General features: G+C 52.8%; 1 protein-coding gene across 3 annotated transcripts in view; it reads left to right on the plus strand.

The window, feature by feature from the left end:
• Positions 1 to 7,328, plus strand: part of FBLN7 (fibulin 7) — a 30,852-nt gene extending 23,524 nt beyond the window's left edge. For 2 of the 3 annotated variants that reach the window (XM_039872609.1, XM_039872612.1), the window contains 3 exons: positions 204 to 341; positions 1,692 to 1,830; positions 3,181 to 7,328. In XM_039872609.1, the coding sequence (XP_039728543.1) occupies positions 204 to 341; positions 1,692 to 1,830; positions 3,181 to 3,553 (650 nt within the window). In that variant the 3' untranslated portion in view covers positions 3,554 to 7,328. The remainder of the gene's footprint in view (positions 1 to 203; positions 342 to 1,691; positions 1,831 to 3,180) is intronic. The other variant, XM_039872610.1, reaches the window with a different exon arrangement.
• The last annotated feature ends 9,013 nt before the right edge of the window (positions 7,329 to 16,341 follow it).

Here is a 16,341-nt window from a genome sequence, read left to right on the forward strand (position 1 = left end):
CCACAGGGGCAAGGGCTACACTAGTAGACAGGCCAAGCTCAGCAGGCATCTGGGGCCATCTCTGTACCCTCTGGGGCTTAGCTTTTCCTGTAGAGCCACTTCTGCTGGTCCTCTGGGCCCCCAGCTCAGGAGAAGGGGTGCATGCCTGCTGGGGCTGGGGCTTCCGTGGGGCTCCCAGAGTCAGGCTGGCACTCTGTCCTCAGATGTGAATGAGTGTGAGCTCTACGGGCAAGAGGGGCGGCCCCGGCTCTGCATGCACGCCTGTGTGAACACACCCGGTTCCTACCGCTGCACCTGCCCCAGCGGGTACCGGACCCTGCCCGACGGGAAGAGCTGCGAGGGTGAGTGGGCCCGCAGCAGAAGGCGGGTACTGCTCTCTTGACCCACCAGGACCTCAGAATGGGATGTGGTGGCTGTTGAGGGAGTCAAAGTCTCAAATGTAGTTAGTCTGTTAAAAAACATCAATGAATCTCAGATCAGGCTACATCATCACTGATTTAAATAGGAAAGCAAATCTCTTCACCAACCTGGCAAATACTCTCTCCCAACCTTATGGGAGTAACTATTCTCAAGGTCAGGTCATGACCTCCTGCTCAGCAATGTCTTTAGCCAGGACTGGACCCAAAGGCAGAGCAGCCAGACAGTCCCTGTGTCCTGCAATCTGGAGGGGACATGAGGCTCCTGGCACAGGGCCCCTTCTCCACAGCCTGTGCAGGCCCACATTTGCATCTGAAAGGGAAGCACCTACAGGCACTTATGCCCTAGTGTGATCACCCAACATCTCAGGCCTGAACCCTGATGCTGCAACAGGTCTCTGGGGGGAAATGAGTTTGCTAACACAGGCTTGCCTCAACTGGAGAAGGGACAGACCTGTGTCCCTAGCTGTACTCATCCATGGAGACAGGGCACGGAAAAGAACCTAGCCAGATAATGGCTCCAAACTTCTGGGAGAGAAAGGGGAGAGAGGACAGAGGGCTCCTCCATGATCATGGGGGTGAAGGGAGACAGCTCCCAGTGACAGCCTGTCAAGGATCCACTGCAGGACTCAGAGGAGTGGGCAATTTGGGACTGGAGTAACTAAGGCATCCAGGTAGCTGTCATCCATCCATCCATCCATCCGTCCATCCCTCCACGCATCTCTCACCCATTCGTCCACCTATCCATCCATCTGTCCATCCACCCATCCATGCATCTGTCCCACAAGTGTTCATGAAGGCCACGCAAAATTGTGTGGGGTTGGGAAGAAACAGTCTCCAGCCAGGGAGCTCACGGGAAGGGAACAGAGAGTTCATGTACGGGAGAGTGCAGTCTTGTAAGGCTGAGCAGAGAGCTGTTGGTGATTCAGTCACCAAGAAAGTGGCGCGGCCTTGGAGGGAGGCTGCAGGGCCAGAGGCAGGCCTGAGAAGCGCTGTGGTGGGCACTCCTCTGTGCTTCTCAGCCTCTGTGAGCAGTTGTGCTGGGGAGGAAGATGGGTCGGTGGGGAGTGGGGGGTGTCCCCCAGCACATGCAGCAGTGCCTCCATGGACCTGGATTCTAGGCATAAAGGGGACAGGCGTCCCCCTGTAAGAACACGTGTGGCTGTTTAGAAAGCTCGCCAGGTGTGGAGCATGACGTTCCAGTGGCCCCATCAGTGACGCTGGGTACATTGGGGGTATCGGGAGCCTTCTCCCCGGCTGGGTCTTATATTTCAGATGTCGACGAGTGTGTGAGTCCACAACACCTATGTCCCCGGGGAACCCTGTGTGTCAACACCGGCGGAAGCTTCCAGTGCGTCAGCCCCGAGTGCCCCAAGGGCAGTGGCAACGTGAGCTATGTGAAGACATCGCCCTTGTGAGTGTCCCAGGGTGGCGGCCAGGGCCTCCAAGGGTCTTGGGGGAAGGTGCGGTGTGTCTGAGAGGGAAGTCTGGCACCTCTGAGCCCTTCCTCCCATCAGCAGACACATTTACTGTGTAGTCAGAACCCAACTGGCCCCTGCACGGGGACTTCCAAGTGTGCCTGCTGACATGGTGGGTGATGGGGCTGTGGATGCCCCTGGGTGCTGCTGGGGGCATGACCAGGGGCAGGTATGACTCACATCAATTTGGGAGAGGTCCACCTTCCCGGGTTCACACTGCACGTCTACACACCTGCCCAGTGTGCTATCACTGGCTTCCCCACGGTGCTGGACAGCTCAGCTGTTAGGAACCTCAGCACTGGGAAAGCTTTTTCTTTTGGGGGACAGGCCTCTTAGGGAGAATCACTGCAACTGTGACAAAGTACGTGCATTTTCTTATGACAAGGAACTCATGAGAGCATAGAGTTGTCTTTAGAATGAATCAACTTCACGAGCTTAGAAACCTGAAATGCTTTGGGAGCTATGGTAAATCAGAAGCAGTAGAAAAGGTAGCTAGCTATCAGTGAGAGTGAAGACCTCAAGAGTCACTGAGTGAAATGAAAGGACAGAGGGACCTGCATGTCACAGCCTTGGAGACATCCCTGATTAACAGCTGGACACGATATTCGACCTGTATTAATTACCACGATGATATGACTCACCAAACACAATGATCTGCATCTGTGTTTGTGCGGGAAATGTTGGACAGCTTTCCTCATGACCCTGACCCTAAACATTAAGGCACACAGCAAATAACCCTGGTGTTTGCCAACTTCAGAGCGCAGAACGCCACGTTCTAGGGTGTTGCTAGCTACTTGTTGGGTCCCACTATTTCCCAGGGAGGTCTCAGCACACACAGAGGGCTCCAGGTTTGAATACCAGCAACGCCATTGCTAGTTCACCTTCCCTGGCTTTTTCTGTAAAAGCTATAGTAATAGCACATACACACATGCAGACACATGCATGTACGTGCAAACACCTGCACACAAGTATACCTGCATACACATGTACACACACGAATATACATGCACATGCAGTGGCCCACGCACACACAGTGCAGCCAGGCACATACACATATACATGCACACATATGTGCACACATGTACACATACAGGCACACACATGCACAGGTGGGTTAGGGGAGCATCTCTTACCCGCCACCCTGATGCTAGCCGCACTTGCTTGTAGCTCCGGGCGCCTGTGGTGAGGGCTCCATGGCTAGGGAGGTCACTTTGGTGGCCTCTGCCAGGATGGGTAGCCCCCACGTCTCCGCAGGCTGACGGCCACCTCTTGCCTCTCTGCTCCAGCCAGTGTGAGCGCAGCCCCTGCCCCATGGACAGTGGGCCCTGCCGCCACCTGCCCAAGACCATCTCCTTCCACTTCCTGTCCCTGCCCTCCAACCTGACGACACCCATCACACTGTTCCGCATGGCCACGGCCTCAGCACCCGGCCGTCCCGGACCCAACAGCTTGCGGTTTGGCATCGTGGGTGGAAACAGCCGTGGCCACTTCGTGATGCAGCGTGCAGACCGCCAGACAGGGGAGCTGATCCTCGTCCAGACCCTGGAGGGGCCTCAGACACTGGAGGTGGATGTCGATATGTCCGAATACCTGGACCGCTCCTTCCAGGCTAACCATGTGTCTCAGGTCACCATCTTTGTGTCCCCATATGACTTCTGAGGGGCTTCAGATGTGCAAGTCTGTGCTTGTCTGCTCCCCAAGAGCTCTGCTGTGGGCACTGGCTGCAACAGACACGTCCTCTCCCTGCCTACCTGCCCATTCACCCAGGTGTCTGGGGCAGTGCTGCACCTTGGCCCACGGAGTCACACAGAAGGGCAGCCTCCAAACCCAAATTGCTGCCATCACTTGTTTCCTGCTTTAAGGCCCTTCCCTTAGACCAGCAATCCCCAACCTTTCTGGCACCAGGGACCGGTGCTCCTATGAGAATCTAACACCTGATGATCTGAGGTGGAGCTGAAGCAGTGATGCTAGCGCTGGGGAGTGGCTGCAAATACAGATGAAGCTTTGCTCGCTTGCCCACAGCTTCCTAACAGGACCAGTCTGTGGCTTGGGGGTTGGGTGTACTCTTGCCTTAGATTATTCATTGGCTCTGAAATTTCTTTCATGGGGAACAGGCAGCTGCAGGAAGTGACCTGTGACGGCTCTGTGGGTCTGAAGTAGCTGCAGCGGGAGCTTATAGTGAGTCTGAGGTGACTGCCCATCCTCCCGTGTTGCTGTGGTCGTGATACGAGTGTTAGATCGTGCCCTGTGTATGTGACATGGGGTGGGTCCTCAGCCACAGCCCCGTGTGCCACTCATGTCCGTGTACCGTCTGTGACATGCCAGGGCCTGGGACCCCTATGCAGACCACAAGACCAACATTAAAGAATAGATTCTGCCCTAATTAATTTCTGCTGAGAAATCACAGCTCACAATGCAACCTGGTATTCTAAATGAAAAAATAAATTTCCTGCTGCTCCCTGGCCTCCTGGCCCGTCCCTGAGCCTGAGCTGGCCCGTTCCTTCCAATAGGGGACACCTGGCCGAGGCTGAGTTGCCACTGATTCCAGGCCTACTTCTGATGGGGAGCCTGGGAGTTACCTTACAGGGACCAACCAGGCGGGGCATGTGTCTCTGAGCTGGGGTGGGGGAGCCTGCTCAGGTTAAAACTTAGAAGGCGGCTAAGTTGTGAGGCAGTTTCAGCATCCAAATGAGAGCCAGTCTGGGGGAGACGCCACCACAGACTACTGTGCACACTCGTTGTATTTGCCGGGGTGGGCAATGGGGCTGCAAGGAGTGTGCTGCCAGGGGGCAGTCTGCCCACAGCAGGGTGTTCTTGGACAATGGCCTCGTCTTATTTGTCAGACAGAGCATGAGGTGCAGTCAGGAGTGGCTTTTGGCGTTTTTCTCCTTCACACATGGGCTTGGCTGCCATCTCTGCAACAAGAGAGCCAGGGTCTGCAAATGCGCTTTCCTGGGTTCTTACAAGACTCTATTAAAACTGTGCTTCCAGGTGGTGCTGTGATAGGTCAGGGTCTGTAGCCATGCAGGCCTCTGTGCAGAGCACCAGGGGAGAGCCGAAGGGCCTGGCCATGTTCCGGAAAGTAGGGTGTCACAGTGGCATCCTCCTCCTTCCTGCTGGGGGCAGGGACGGCTCCCAGGGACACGCCTCTCACCCCCAGCAAGTGGAAAGGCAGTCTCCAGAACAGGTGCCCAAGCCAGCCTGGTGTATGACAATGGCCTGGATGCCCCACAGGCCCAGGCTACAGCAGTGGTTCACATTCTGTGCCATCACAGCACCTCTTTCAAAGGCCGGCTACTTGGGCCCTTCCTATGGACTATGCCCAGGCCCTCCTCTGTGGGCAACGTCCTGCTCTCTGCCCTGTCACCTCACTTTCCTGTGGAAGCCAACTCTCCTTTGTCCTTTCGCAGCCCCTATCTGTGCCAGACCAGAGAAGCAAATGGTGCAGGTGTTCACTTGCACACTTTCCAGGAGATGTGGGTTCACTGGACTTGGCAGTGAGCCTTTAAAGTGTTTTTTCATGCACAGTCGCAGACAGACATGGAAGCAGACATGCATGACAGGCCCACGCCCCGCGTGCTGGCCTCAGTGACTGACACCCCCTCCCACCCCAGGGATCCACGGGGACTTTGCAGCAGATTCTGGTCGTCACATCGCTCCATCTGTAAATATCTTGGCTTATTTCTCTGAACCCTAAGGGCTTTTTAAAAGGACAACATCATTACCAGCCGCACCTAAAAAAGCAGCAGCGATTCCATAATGCCTTCGCAGTCAGCCATTGTTCCTGCGTCTGAAGGGCTTGGGTCTTCCATCTGTTGGGCTGAACTAGGCCCATGCTCTGCATGCGATTTGCCGACACGCCTGTGAGCTGTGGCTGCAACACTCACTTTATCCCGTGCTGGGAGAGTGGGGAGGCCTGTCAGAAGACAGGGCTGGGTCACTTGTGCCACAGGATTTCTCAGTCTGGGCTTGCCTGGCTGCATCCCTGGCATGTCTTTTAACACGTTGCTCTACCCTCTCTGTGTTACGTGTCAGCAGTCATATCTAGAAAGTCATCAGGGCCTGTGAGGCTTTTTCACAAGACCATTTTCTTGGTAGTGATCCTGTTGACCCTTTTTTCCTACATCAGCAGCCACCGATGGCTACTGAAAGGTCCCCGACTCCTGCAGGGGCTGCAGGCAACTTTCTAGTGCTGTTATTTCTTCTGCGTTTATAAGCTGGCCTGCTCCATAGAGGAAGCTCCTTCCCTCAGTTACCTGGCCACCTGAGAGTCAGTGTGTATCGGAAAGACGGGCAAAACTTTGACTCCGTCAGTTTCCAGCGAGGTGCTTTGTTCCCCAAGCAAGCGGACAGCGGTGGTTTAAGCACACCTGGTGCACCTTCCCACCCACCATGGCCCATTCCCCTCTGGCTCTTGGGGCTGCGTGATGGCAGGCACTGACTCCCTTTGACATGACCCTTGGGTCTTTGACAGCTTAGCAGTGGAAGCACAGATTCAGCGGATGTTTCAGCCTCATCTTGGATGGTTTATGCTCCTGTCCTGAACCCATCCGTTTCCCCAGGAGCCCTGGTCTCTGTCAGTGGGGAATGGGAATTGTAAATCAGAACCTCAGCATGGGGCGCTATTGGAAGTGATTTGCTCGCTCTTTCTTGATTTTAGTGGGCAGAGCTAAGAAATACAAACTATCAGAGAAAAAGCACCACGTGAGTTTTATTGGTACATCCAGGTCCGCTTAGGGCTATAGGGTTTAAGGTGACCTCACTGGTCCTACACCTGTTTTCTCACATTCTGAAAACCTCAAAATCACCAGAATAATCCCATGTTGCCATAAACCCTCGGAAGAACAATGCCATAATTACCACACAGTCATCACAGTTAAAGTTCTTCTTTTCCCATTTGTTTTGTCCTTAGTAAATCCTAAGGTAAACAAATTAGTTTCAAAATAACCTGGAATGGGTCCTCGCTCTGTGGTTATTCCCCAAACTGGAATCATGGGTATGCCTATTCACTTGGTTTTGCTTAAATTTTGAGAGACTGCTTTTTTCATTTTAATTTTTTTATAATTACGTAAACTATTTACACAGTTCCAAAGTCAGACCCACGCAATGATTTGTATGCAGAGAAGTCTGTATTCCACATCCCCTCTACCCTTTTGCTGCCTTCTGCCGTAGATGATCAATTTATGTTACCCTTCCATTTAAAAAAATATGTTAAGCGACTGATAAACAACGGCATACTGTTTCACATTTTCCTTGATCTTGCTTTTTTTCTTCTCAACAATATACTGGACATCGCTCCATAGAACGATCAGATGTTCTATAAAATGCTGTTATAAGGACATACAATTTTTTATCCGACCAGTCACCCTTGACTGACATTTGGGTTGTTTCTAAGCTTTTGCTATTAAAAACATCGCAGCAATATGCATCTGTATTTTCCTGTTTTTGCCTTTGAGTCTCTGGGGTCAGTTTTTCCTCCAGGAGGAGTCTACTAGTTTCTGCCCAACAACAAACAACATGTGAGTCACATTCCTGAATAAAGTAGGCCCGGGCGTCCATGGCTGTTGACATCACCACACTTACCAGACCCTCCCTTGGGAGGACTGTTCCACAGCCAGCCCACTGCCCATCCTGGACTTAGGAGGAGCCCGCAACAGCCATCAGTAAGAGATGATGCAACCCAAATGGCTCACTGGCTCCTGAACGATGAAAGGTTAGCTAGGTTTCCAGGTAACTCTTAAAACTCATCTTATTCTCAACATGCAACGCCTCCAACACTCGCAAAGGAAAATAAGCTGGAAACAAGCTACCACTTGTCATAGCAAGCTTGATGTGGTGGTGGGGGGGGCCACGGGGGCGGGGTCTGAGTGGCTGTTAGGGGCGTGGTGGCAGACAAAACAAGTCTGTCCATAGGCCTCTGCTACCAGCCCCCAATCTCAGCCCTCAGCTTGTACTGCAGAGCTAAGGGGCCGACTTATGTGACTTTCGCCTGGTCCCTACGTGTCTGTAGGTGTTTATAAGCTGTGTAAAAGTTCTGAAATGTCCCCTGCATTCCAGGGGATTGTTTAGCTGCTTAAGATCCAGTGGTGACAGAGCTGACAGGGACTCTGGCCTCCTGGAACTTACATTTCAGCAGGCAAAGTGGTAACACATGTAAACAAGGAAAGTGTGTGATTTCAAGGAGGGCTGTGTCTATGAGAAAAGCAGCAGCAAAAGAGGATGGCCAGTACGTGGTGAATGTCTGCAGGTCCACCACCTATGTGGCCCAGACGATATACACTGCCATTGTGTGCGGTGACAGGTGGGCCCCAGCTCTCAGCTTTTGGAATTGTGACTCAGAATGTCATGTGTGTGAATGCAGTACTACCTGGTAAGTGAGGCCTGGGCAACTGCACTGGGCCCATGTGTAGAGGAAAAGTGTCTGTTCGCAGAGCAAAAAGAGATGCTGACTTGCAAAGAGAGGGGACAGAGGAGCATGGGGACTTGTAGGGACAGCCTAATTTTCTGTCCTGGCTATTACTGCTGTTAGAAAATACCCCCAACTCAGCAGCTTCAAACAATGATCTTACCATGCTCACGGGTTCTCAGGGTCAGGGTTTGGGTGGAGCATGGGGAGGGATTCACACTAGCCCCACATCCACACTCCCTCTGCTGGGAACACGCCTGCCAGGATACCTGATGGGTCATTCACGCACTCACATGTCCAGCCTACATGGGGTCCCCACAGATGGCACTGACAAGCAGACAGTTCTCCTTGGTCACTCATGTGGCTTAGCTTGTCCAGAGAATGGTGGCTTCAGAGTGGTCAGACATAGTGGCACAAGGTCACTGTTCTGTGTCCAGAAAACCAGGCAGAAGCTGTGTGCATGGCCTTTGTGACCCAGCCTCAGAAGTCACTTAGGGTAATTCTGTTGGTGGACTAAGGCAGGAGAAATGGACAAAGACCAGTGAGCCCATCCCCACCCTGCAGGCTCCAAGGCAACCACAGTGTCATCATGGGCCAGCGAGTGTCAGAGACCCAGACTAGGGCATCCATCACGGCATCCCCGGGGGCTGTCCTCTAGCCTTCTCTTTCTACACAATGGCGTGGTTATGGTGAGTGGGTCTAAGGTGGGGCTCATCTGTAGCCCAGAGCATCCCAGTCCCCTGCAAGAAGCCCAGCCATCTTGTTTGCACGTGGCCTAGAGCTGGCCCAGCAGCTGCCTGCCCAGGGGCGCCTGTACCCATCAGTGGGCTGATGGCTGAAGACCCTCCCTGCACAAGACCAACAAGAATGTGTGAAGAGGGGCCACGTGTCACTGCCACGAATAAGGTGGCTCACGTTTAGTCTGCTAAGGGCAGAGCCTGTAGACAGGCGGGGAAGGGAGTATGGGGAAGACAAGTGCAAGGGACCCTGATGACAAGATTGCTTGTGGAGACCATGGACAAAGTGACAGACAACAAAATAGACGGTATTTGTGGCAGCGATGAATCTGGCCAAATCTTTCCCATTGTGCCCCCCATCCTCACCAGGCCCTGGTGAGCTGGCACTCCTGTCCTCTCGTGGCCAGGCACTATGGGCTGGTCCTCCTAAGAAGGGGTATAAGGCTCCCAGGGCCAAGCGCAGTCACCCACTGCCATGGTCCTGGGCTCTGTAACCTGAAGTAACGCAGCGTTTAATGAGACCAGCCTTGCCACAGGCTGAATGATACACACTGGGGTCAAGTTCCTGGCACATCTCTTCAACATGAGAACAAAACTCCGCAACTTGCAGGTCTGCTGTAATTTACGTTATTGTCTGGGCTCCAAGAATATAAATCTCTTGAGTACAGGGACTTCTATCTCTTTTGCTTATTTGTTGCTATGTCCCCATGGCTGGAATAACATCTCCTACGTAACAGGTGCCCAGCACATGAGTAGTTCCATAATAAAATCACTAGGAAAAAACCCAGGAAACATACTAGATTAGGGTGGGCCTTAATTCAATGATCGGTGTCCTTATAAGAAAACAGTGACACAGACGCACACACAGGGAGAGGAGACGGAAGCAGAGAATGGAGTGATGCTGTCACAGCAGGAAATGCTGGGAATAGCCAGGAACCTGCATTAAGTGCCAGAGGCAGGAAGGACCATCTCCTGGAGCTTCCCAAGGGAAGATGGCCCTGTGACATGTTAACCTCAGACTCCTGGCCTCCACACTGCAAGACCATCAGCTGGTTGTTTTTAGGCACCTGATCTGTGGGACAGATACACCGAGTACGCTTTTCTGCCCTCCACGTCTGCTGAGTGCCAGTCACTTCCACCCCAGGGAACATGGACAGCCACCCACAACCAGGCACACTCTTCAAAACCCACTCTCCAGGGCAGCTGTCCTCTCTGCCAATAAGCCTGGCTCAGTGTGTTCTTGTGACCGCTGCTGAATTAGTCAGAAAGATGGCCATTTTACCATGACTATAGGGCCACACTGGGGACATCAGGAGGCCAGTGTTCAAGTATGGTGGCCCTTCTTCTTCACTGAAAAAGGTGCTAATTTTATAACCGGTAATGGCATAATTCTACTTATTTCTGCAGTGGAAGCTGAAACAAAGACTCAGTCAGCATGTTTCATAAAGAGACGCACTGAGTCCAGGGATAAGGAAGGGTTAGCCCAGGGGACAGGGAACAGAATGAGAACCACTGTCTATGCAGGGTCTGCAGAGGCTAGTTCTCACTTCCAAGCACTCCTTCCCTCACCTTCCTAACATGTCTTTTCAGAAAAGGGGGGCTGCCTTAGGGCCCACACGACACGCAGACTTCACCATTCAGAGCACGAAGGTCAGAAATGTCACAGCATAACCTGCTGCCACCAGCCCCATCAGGAAGACAAGACTACTGACTGCCAGCAGCTCCCCGCTGTCCCACCCAACCCACCCCTGCCGGGACCACCCCATGAATTCCCTGGACTCACAAGCTGTGTAATCATTTTCCTATAACACCTTCCTGTCCCCCAATCCCTAGAAATGCCATCTTTCTCTTGCTGGAGCCAGTGATAAACCCAACTCTGCTGCCTCTAAGGGGGAGTCTGAGTGACCTTCGACAGATGGGCCTCAATCTCAACTTCAGCAACCAGTGGCCTCTTGTGCGCCCTGGACTCACTGGTGTGGCAGTCACTGTGAGGTGTGCACTGGGTGACTGGAACCAGCTTGGAAATGAGACCTTGTCAGAACTGTACAAAGCCTTCGAGGGCACGTCACACATGTGCACAACTATCACAGAGGGAAGTGTGACTGTCAAACAGAGGGAGGTGAGTGTGCCTGGCTTAAATACAGGGAATCCACCACCTGTGCTTGCTCTCTCCCCGTCTCTCTCTCCCCATGAGCCCTCCTTCGTGTCCACCTGCTCTGGGGACTTCCTGGATCACTTGAGGACCCCTCACCCCACACTGTGCTGCTTCCAGCTTTGACCTGCACCACCTCACCCCTTTCCCCATCTCACCCCAGGGCCATGGGTGCAGCAGTGGCCCTTTGATGTTATATTTTGTGACTCAGAGAGTATGGAGTGAGGGCCTTGCGTGTGCCTGACCCCCATGGGGGTGCAGCCTTGAACAAGACAGTAACACTGGAGGCCCCTGTGCTGCCCCCAGGCCATCTCTGGGAAGAGGACATAAGGGATGCTGAGCCCAGAAGTAGGGACAGGGCGCCTTGCCTGACGAGCACGGCAGCTGCCCTGACAGCAGAGGACATGAGGGGAGGCTACAGATGAGGGGGAAATGGGAGAACAGCCCTGGACCCCCATTTCCCAATCTTGTGGCCTGGCCTGTGGGGTCTGGACAGCAACCCTGCCACTCATACATGGGCCCTGCCTATAGCTCCCCACACCGCAGCTTTTTGATAGCAAGGGTATTCTTGTTGAGATGTCACCCACATGGTCTTCCTGGCCGAGTATCTCCCAAGTTGCCCCACTTGTTACAGGCCCCCCTCTCTGTCTTGCCTTTCAGTCCCCAGATGCACAGACTGCATATCCTATTTAAAACATCAAGGTCAAAAAAAGAAATAAGTCAAAGTCATCTCTTCCCTCATTCCTTTTCCTGGTACAGACCTGGCTATAGGGTGTGTCCCGAAGAACACAGCCTGTAGAAACCCTGGCAGCTGGGCAGCAGGGGCCCCAGGCGGGAGTGGCTCACGTGGCCTCCCCAGCCCAGGAGGACACAGGATCCCTCACAACCGCACAAGGACCAGCATTCAGCCTGAGACAACTGGGAATTCAGTAGGACCAGGTTTCCCTTCTTCAAGGACTGAAATAGCCGTCTTATGTGCATTTGGCTGAAATAAGGGGCTCTTGTGTTGACTACGGGTTTACCTAACAGGGTTTGGTACTGGGAAGTTTGGGTTGGCGCGTCGCCTGCAGGCACATGGAAAGCTGAAAGGAGCTGGCCTGTCAGTGGGTGGGGCTGAGCCACACATGTGCTCAGGAAGTCTCAGACTAAGAGTCCCTTTATGTCGTCATGTGGTGGGATCGCCCCCATGTCGCACATCTGGACAGGTTAGCATGGAATGTCCTATAGGACTCAGAGGAGATAGAAACCTTGGACTCACCTGAGACTTATGTGAATGCTGGCAGGCCCCTTCTGTGGAACTCCTTAAAAAGGCAGTTTAAATGGGAGCCGGAGGGAAGGTCCCAAATACTGAGGAAGAGGGGACCCTAGACAGCCCAGCAAGGAGGCTCTGGAGAAAAGGATGAGAGCACGCAGTCCTCGCACTGTCACTGTCACCGACAGGTCCTTCTGCGGTGCAGGTACAAACAGAACAAAGTGGGCGTCAAGACATCAAAATGCACCAGAGCGCGAGCTGGGTCCCACTTCTGGACTGGCCACTGAGGGTCTTGGCCAACCCGCGACTTCATGGAAGGCGTGAGGGCTCAGGCAGACTTGGGCTAAAGCCATTTTTTCAGAACCCTGGAAAGTAAGTCGAGAGAGGCCACTTGAGAAAATCAGCTGCATTCTGGCAGCACCTGGGCTTCTCTACCACCCCTCACCAGCCCACAGTGACAACTGAGGCAGCCTGCACCTGGGACCCTGTGTGCACAGCGGACTGGCAGTCCCTCAAATGCCCCAAACTATCATTTGAAGAAGCGGTGGTCTCTGGTACTGCCATCGACCAGACCAGGCAGCAGCGAGCACACAGCCTGCAACCTAGGCTACATGTGTCACTCTCAGCTACAAGAATCTCAGCTCCTTAGAGAAACGGACCAAGTGCAGCAGGGGCCTAGAATCTCATGTGGCTGTTCACACCATTGGCAGGACTCAGGCATTCGTGGCAGAAACAGGTCCCCATGGCCCTCAACATGGTAACTGGAGTCCCCAAGACTGGGAGAGCCGCCCTGCTGCTTCTCATCTGTGACCTCAGAAGGGCTGGTATCCCGTAGGGGCCATATTAGCTGAGGCCCAGCTGAGGCCCCCTCCCTCTGAGGAGCGCGAACATTGGCTGTGGCCTTGACTGGTGTCAGAGAAGTTGCTTCATGGTCAACTGGGGTCAGTCCCAGGAGCCTGTGCAGGGTTATGGAGTGGGCCCTAGAGCGGGAGTTGGGGAACCTACCACTGACAGGGCAGGGGATAGGGACAGGGGCCACTCCTTTTCATAAAAACCCATTTTTATAATTAATCCAAAATAAACTCTTAACAAATTTTATTTCACAGTAAACTTGGCTATGTACATATGTGCTTTCAGCTTAAAATTACATTCAAGTCTAAATCCACCTAACTTAATAAGATCCACTACCTTTTATGCACCAGTAAAAATAACCTGCCAATTAAAATGATAGTCTATTAACTGTAAAAGACATTCCAGTTTCAGAGATGTGTCCCAGGATGAATGGATGATAACCAAAAATACGCTACTTCTCCATTTATAAGCCACATAAAGGAGCACTGCAAATTTAACAGGGAGCAGCTGCAGTTCCAGGCCTGGCAGCTTACCTTACTCCTTCCCACCCACCAAGTACACTCCCCCACCCCCCAGAGCCAGCCAGTCCTTGCAGCTCCGCTCCATAGCCAGTTTCTCCCTCACACCACTTCCCTGCAGTGTATTATCTGCAGGAGCCCAGACAGCAAAAGCACGTACTGGGAGGGATAAGGCACACAAACGCAGACTCTGGACAAACGGAGGGAGGCCTGCTTCTTGGCCCACACTCACTGGCCTGCTCGCCTTTGTAGTTTTCAGAGAAATCAAATCAGGATGGCTTCAACAGTGAGGGAAATACGTCACCATGTACGTGATAGGACATCAATCCGAAGGCCACCATCTCCTCCCTAAGGATAGTGATGTCCACAGCACGACTATCAAGGACCCAGCTTCTTCCCAACTTTCTCTGTCACTTTCAACTGCTTTCTAGCTCCCCTCAAAGTCATAGACAGATGCATGGGTGTCATACTGACACGGCCGCGTCCAGCCTCTATCCATGGGTCAGATGCGTATGAGGGGACATGTAGTCCTATTTCAAGCCTGAGCCAATTGCTGGCAAGAAGCATTGCACTTCTAGTATTTGTTGAAACCAGTGGTTTTTGACCTTGGCTGTGCTGTGGAACCACCTTTAAGCTACTGAAAATCCCATGTCTGCACCCTAGCACCCACAACCCACGTCAGAATTTCTGGGCATCAGTCCATCAGTGCTTATTTTAAAAAGCTTCCTAAGTGATCCCAGCGTGAAGCCAAGGTCGAGGACCACTTTAGACCCTTGTCATACACCCTAAGGGCTGGGGCCAGGGACTACCACAGGCGGCAAGTGCCACAGCAGAGAGGACCCCTCTCAGAACCGAACTGCAGGGAGGGGGCAGGCCTGTGATGGTGCATGACTGAGGAGCTAGGAGACCTCTTCCCAGATGGGGTTTCACCTGCAGATCATAGTGACAACGGTCTCACCATCAGGATCCCAGAAGGGGCAAGGGTAGGGGCTGGCATCTCCCATGCACGGCTCTGGCGTTCAGCAGATGCTCAACCTGACCTCCCACGTGGTGCTGCTGCTTCTGACGAGCAGTAAACCCCACTGTTTAGGCCAGGTCACCAAGTCACATGGTATGCTGACCTCCCCCAGCAACCTGAGAAGAAACCCATGACTGTCATCCCCCAGTTGCACTCATCAGAAAGCAGTCAGGGAGCTGAGACTGCTTGACACCAGGGAAGCTATGAAGATGGGACAAGTCAGTGTGCACCTCAGGACTACATACCTGGCTTACATCAGCTTACCAACAGACAAAACGGAGTTTTACTGTCACGTGGTTTTTTGTAACTGACCATACATAAAGATCTGACACCTGTCACACAGTCTCAAAAATGAGATTCTGTCCAACCTGCTCAATGATTTCCACTGAGGGCTACTGACAAAGTTATGAGCAGGAGAGGCTCCACATCCCACCTTTCTCCCCACAACAGGGGGACATGATCTTGTCGTCCTTCTTGCAGGTGACTTCACAGGAGATGCAGAGCAGCAGAGGGGCAGAGGGCCATGAGGAGGAGGCCTAGTGGGCTGACCTCCAGCAACGATAGGGCGCGCTGGAGACAGGCTGTGAGGAAGGTGGGTGAACTGGGCTGGAGAAAGCAGAACTGGAGGCGAGTGGCTGGGAGTCTGGGCCCACGACTAACGGCCACCTTGGTGCCTGCGGCATACCTGGGACAGTCTCTCCCTTTCAACTCAATGCAAGGTCAGAGATTTCACAGACACACATCTGCCTGTTTAACTAATAGCTGTAAAATCTGAGCTTTCTTAACATTTCCTATTTTTCAGTCCCTTAAACCTCTGCTTTGTCTTTTAAGTCTACAGATGAGATGAGTACTGCCCCTTAGGGTGTAAGAACTGTTTTTCTATATGTAAACTTTACATACTTGTTAAATTGTCATATATAATTAAATATAACTATTTTCAAGGCTCGTGAAAATAGAAAAAATATAATGTAACTGTTCCTATTTATATTCCCTTTTCCATGCAATGGATCCCATGCCCTGCCTCATAGGGTGACAAGGTCACAAGGTGTAACAGGGAACGTTAAGCAGCAGGAAACAGGTGGTGGAGCACCTACCCAGCATGCAGCACACACAATGGCTCTGCCTCAACGCCCCCTCCTACAGCTGAGAGCTACAGCAGGAGTCCGACCTCCTCTCAGACGCAAAGTGTTGCTTCTTTGGGTGATACAACCACTCCCTTGTACGATGTCATTAAACTATGGAAGGTGTGGCATGAACACCTCAGTTTCTCTCCTCTGTGACTTCTTCTGGCAGCTTCTGGTATGTTCTCTTACCCTCCGCCTGAGCCACGGCCAGAGGGAACTAGCCCCCGCCACCAGCCACTGGCACAGAGGCCGACTCACTCAGCTCAGACCCCAACACCAGGGCCCAGGCCCCTGCCACTTCCTTATCATCCCAGCTCTTGTCCAGTACGCTTCTTAAAGCGCATGCCAGTCCCTCTCTGGCTTTAGTGGGATTGAGGTACAACCAAAA

This window comes from Pteropus medius, unplaced genomic scaffold (assembly GCF_902729225.1).
Source record: "Pteropus medius unplaced genomic scaffold, Ma_sr-lr_union100, whole genome shotgun sequence".
NCBI classification, from domain to species: Eukaryota; Metazoa; Chordata; class Mammalia; order Chiroptera; family Pteropodidae; genus Pteropus; species Pteropus medius.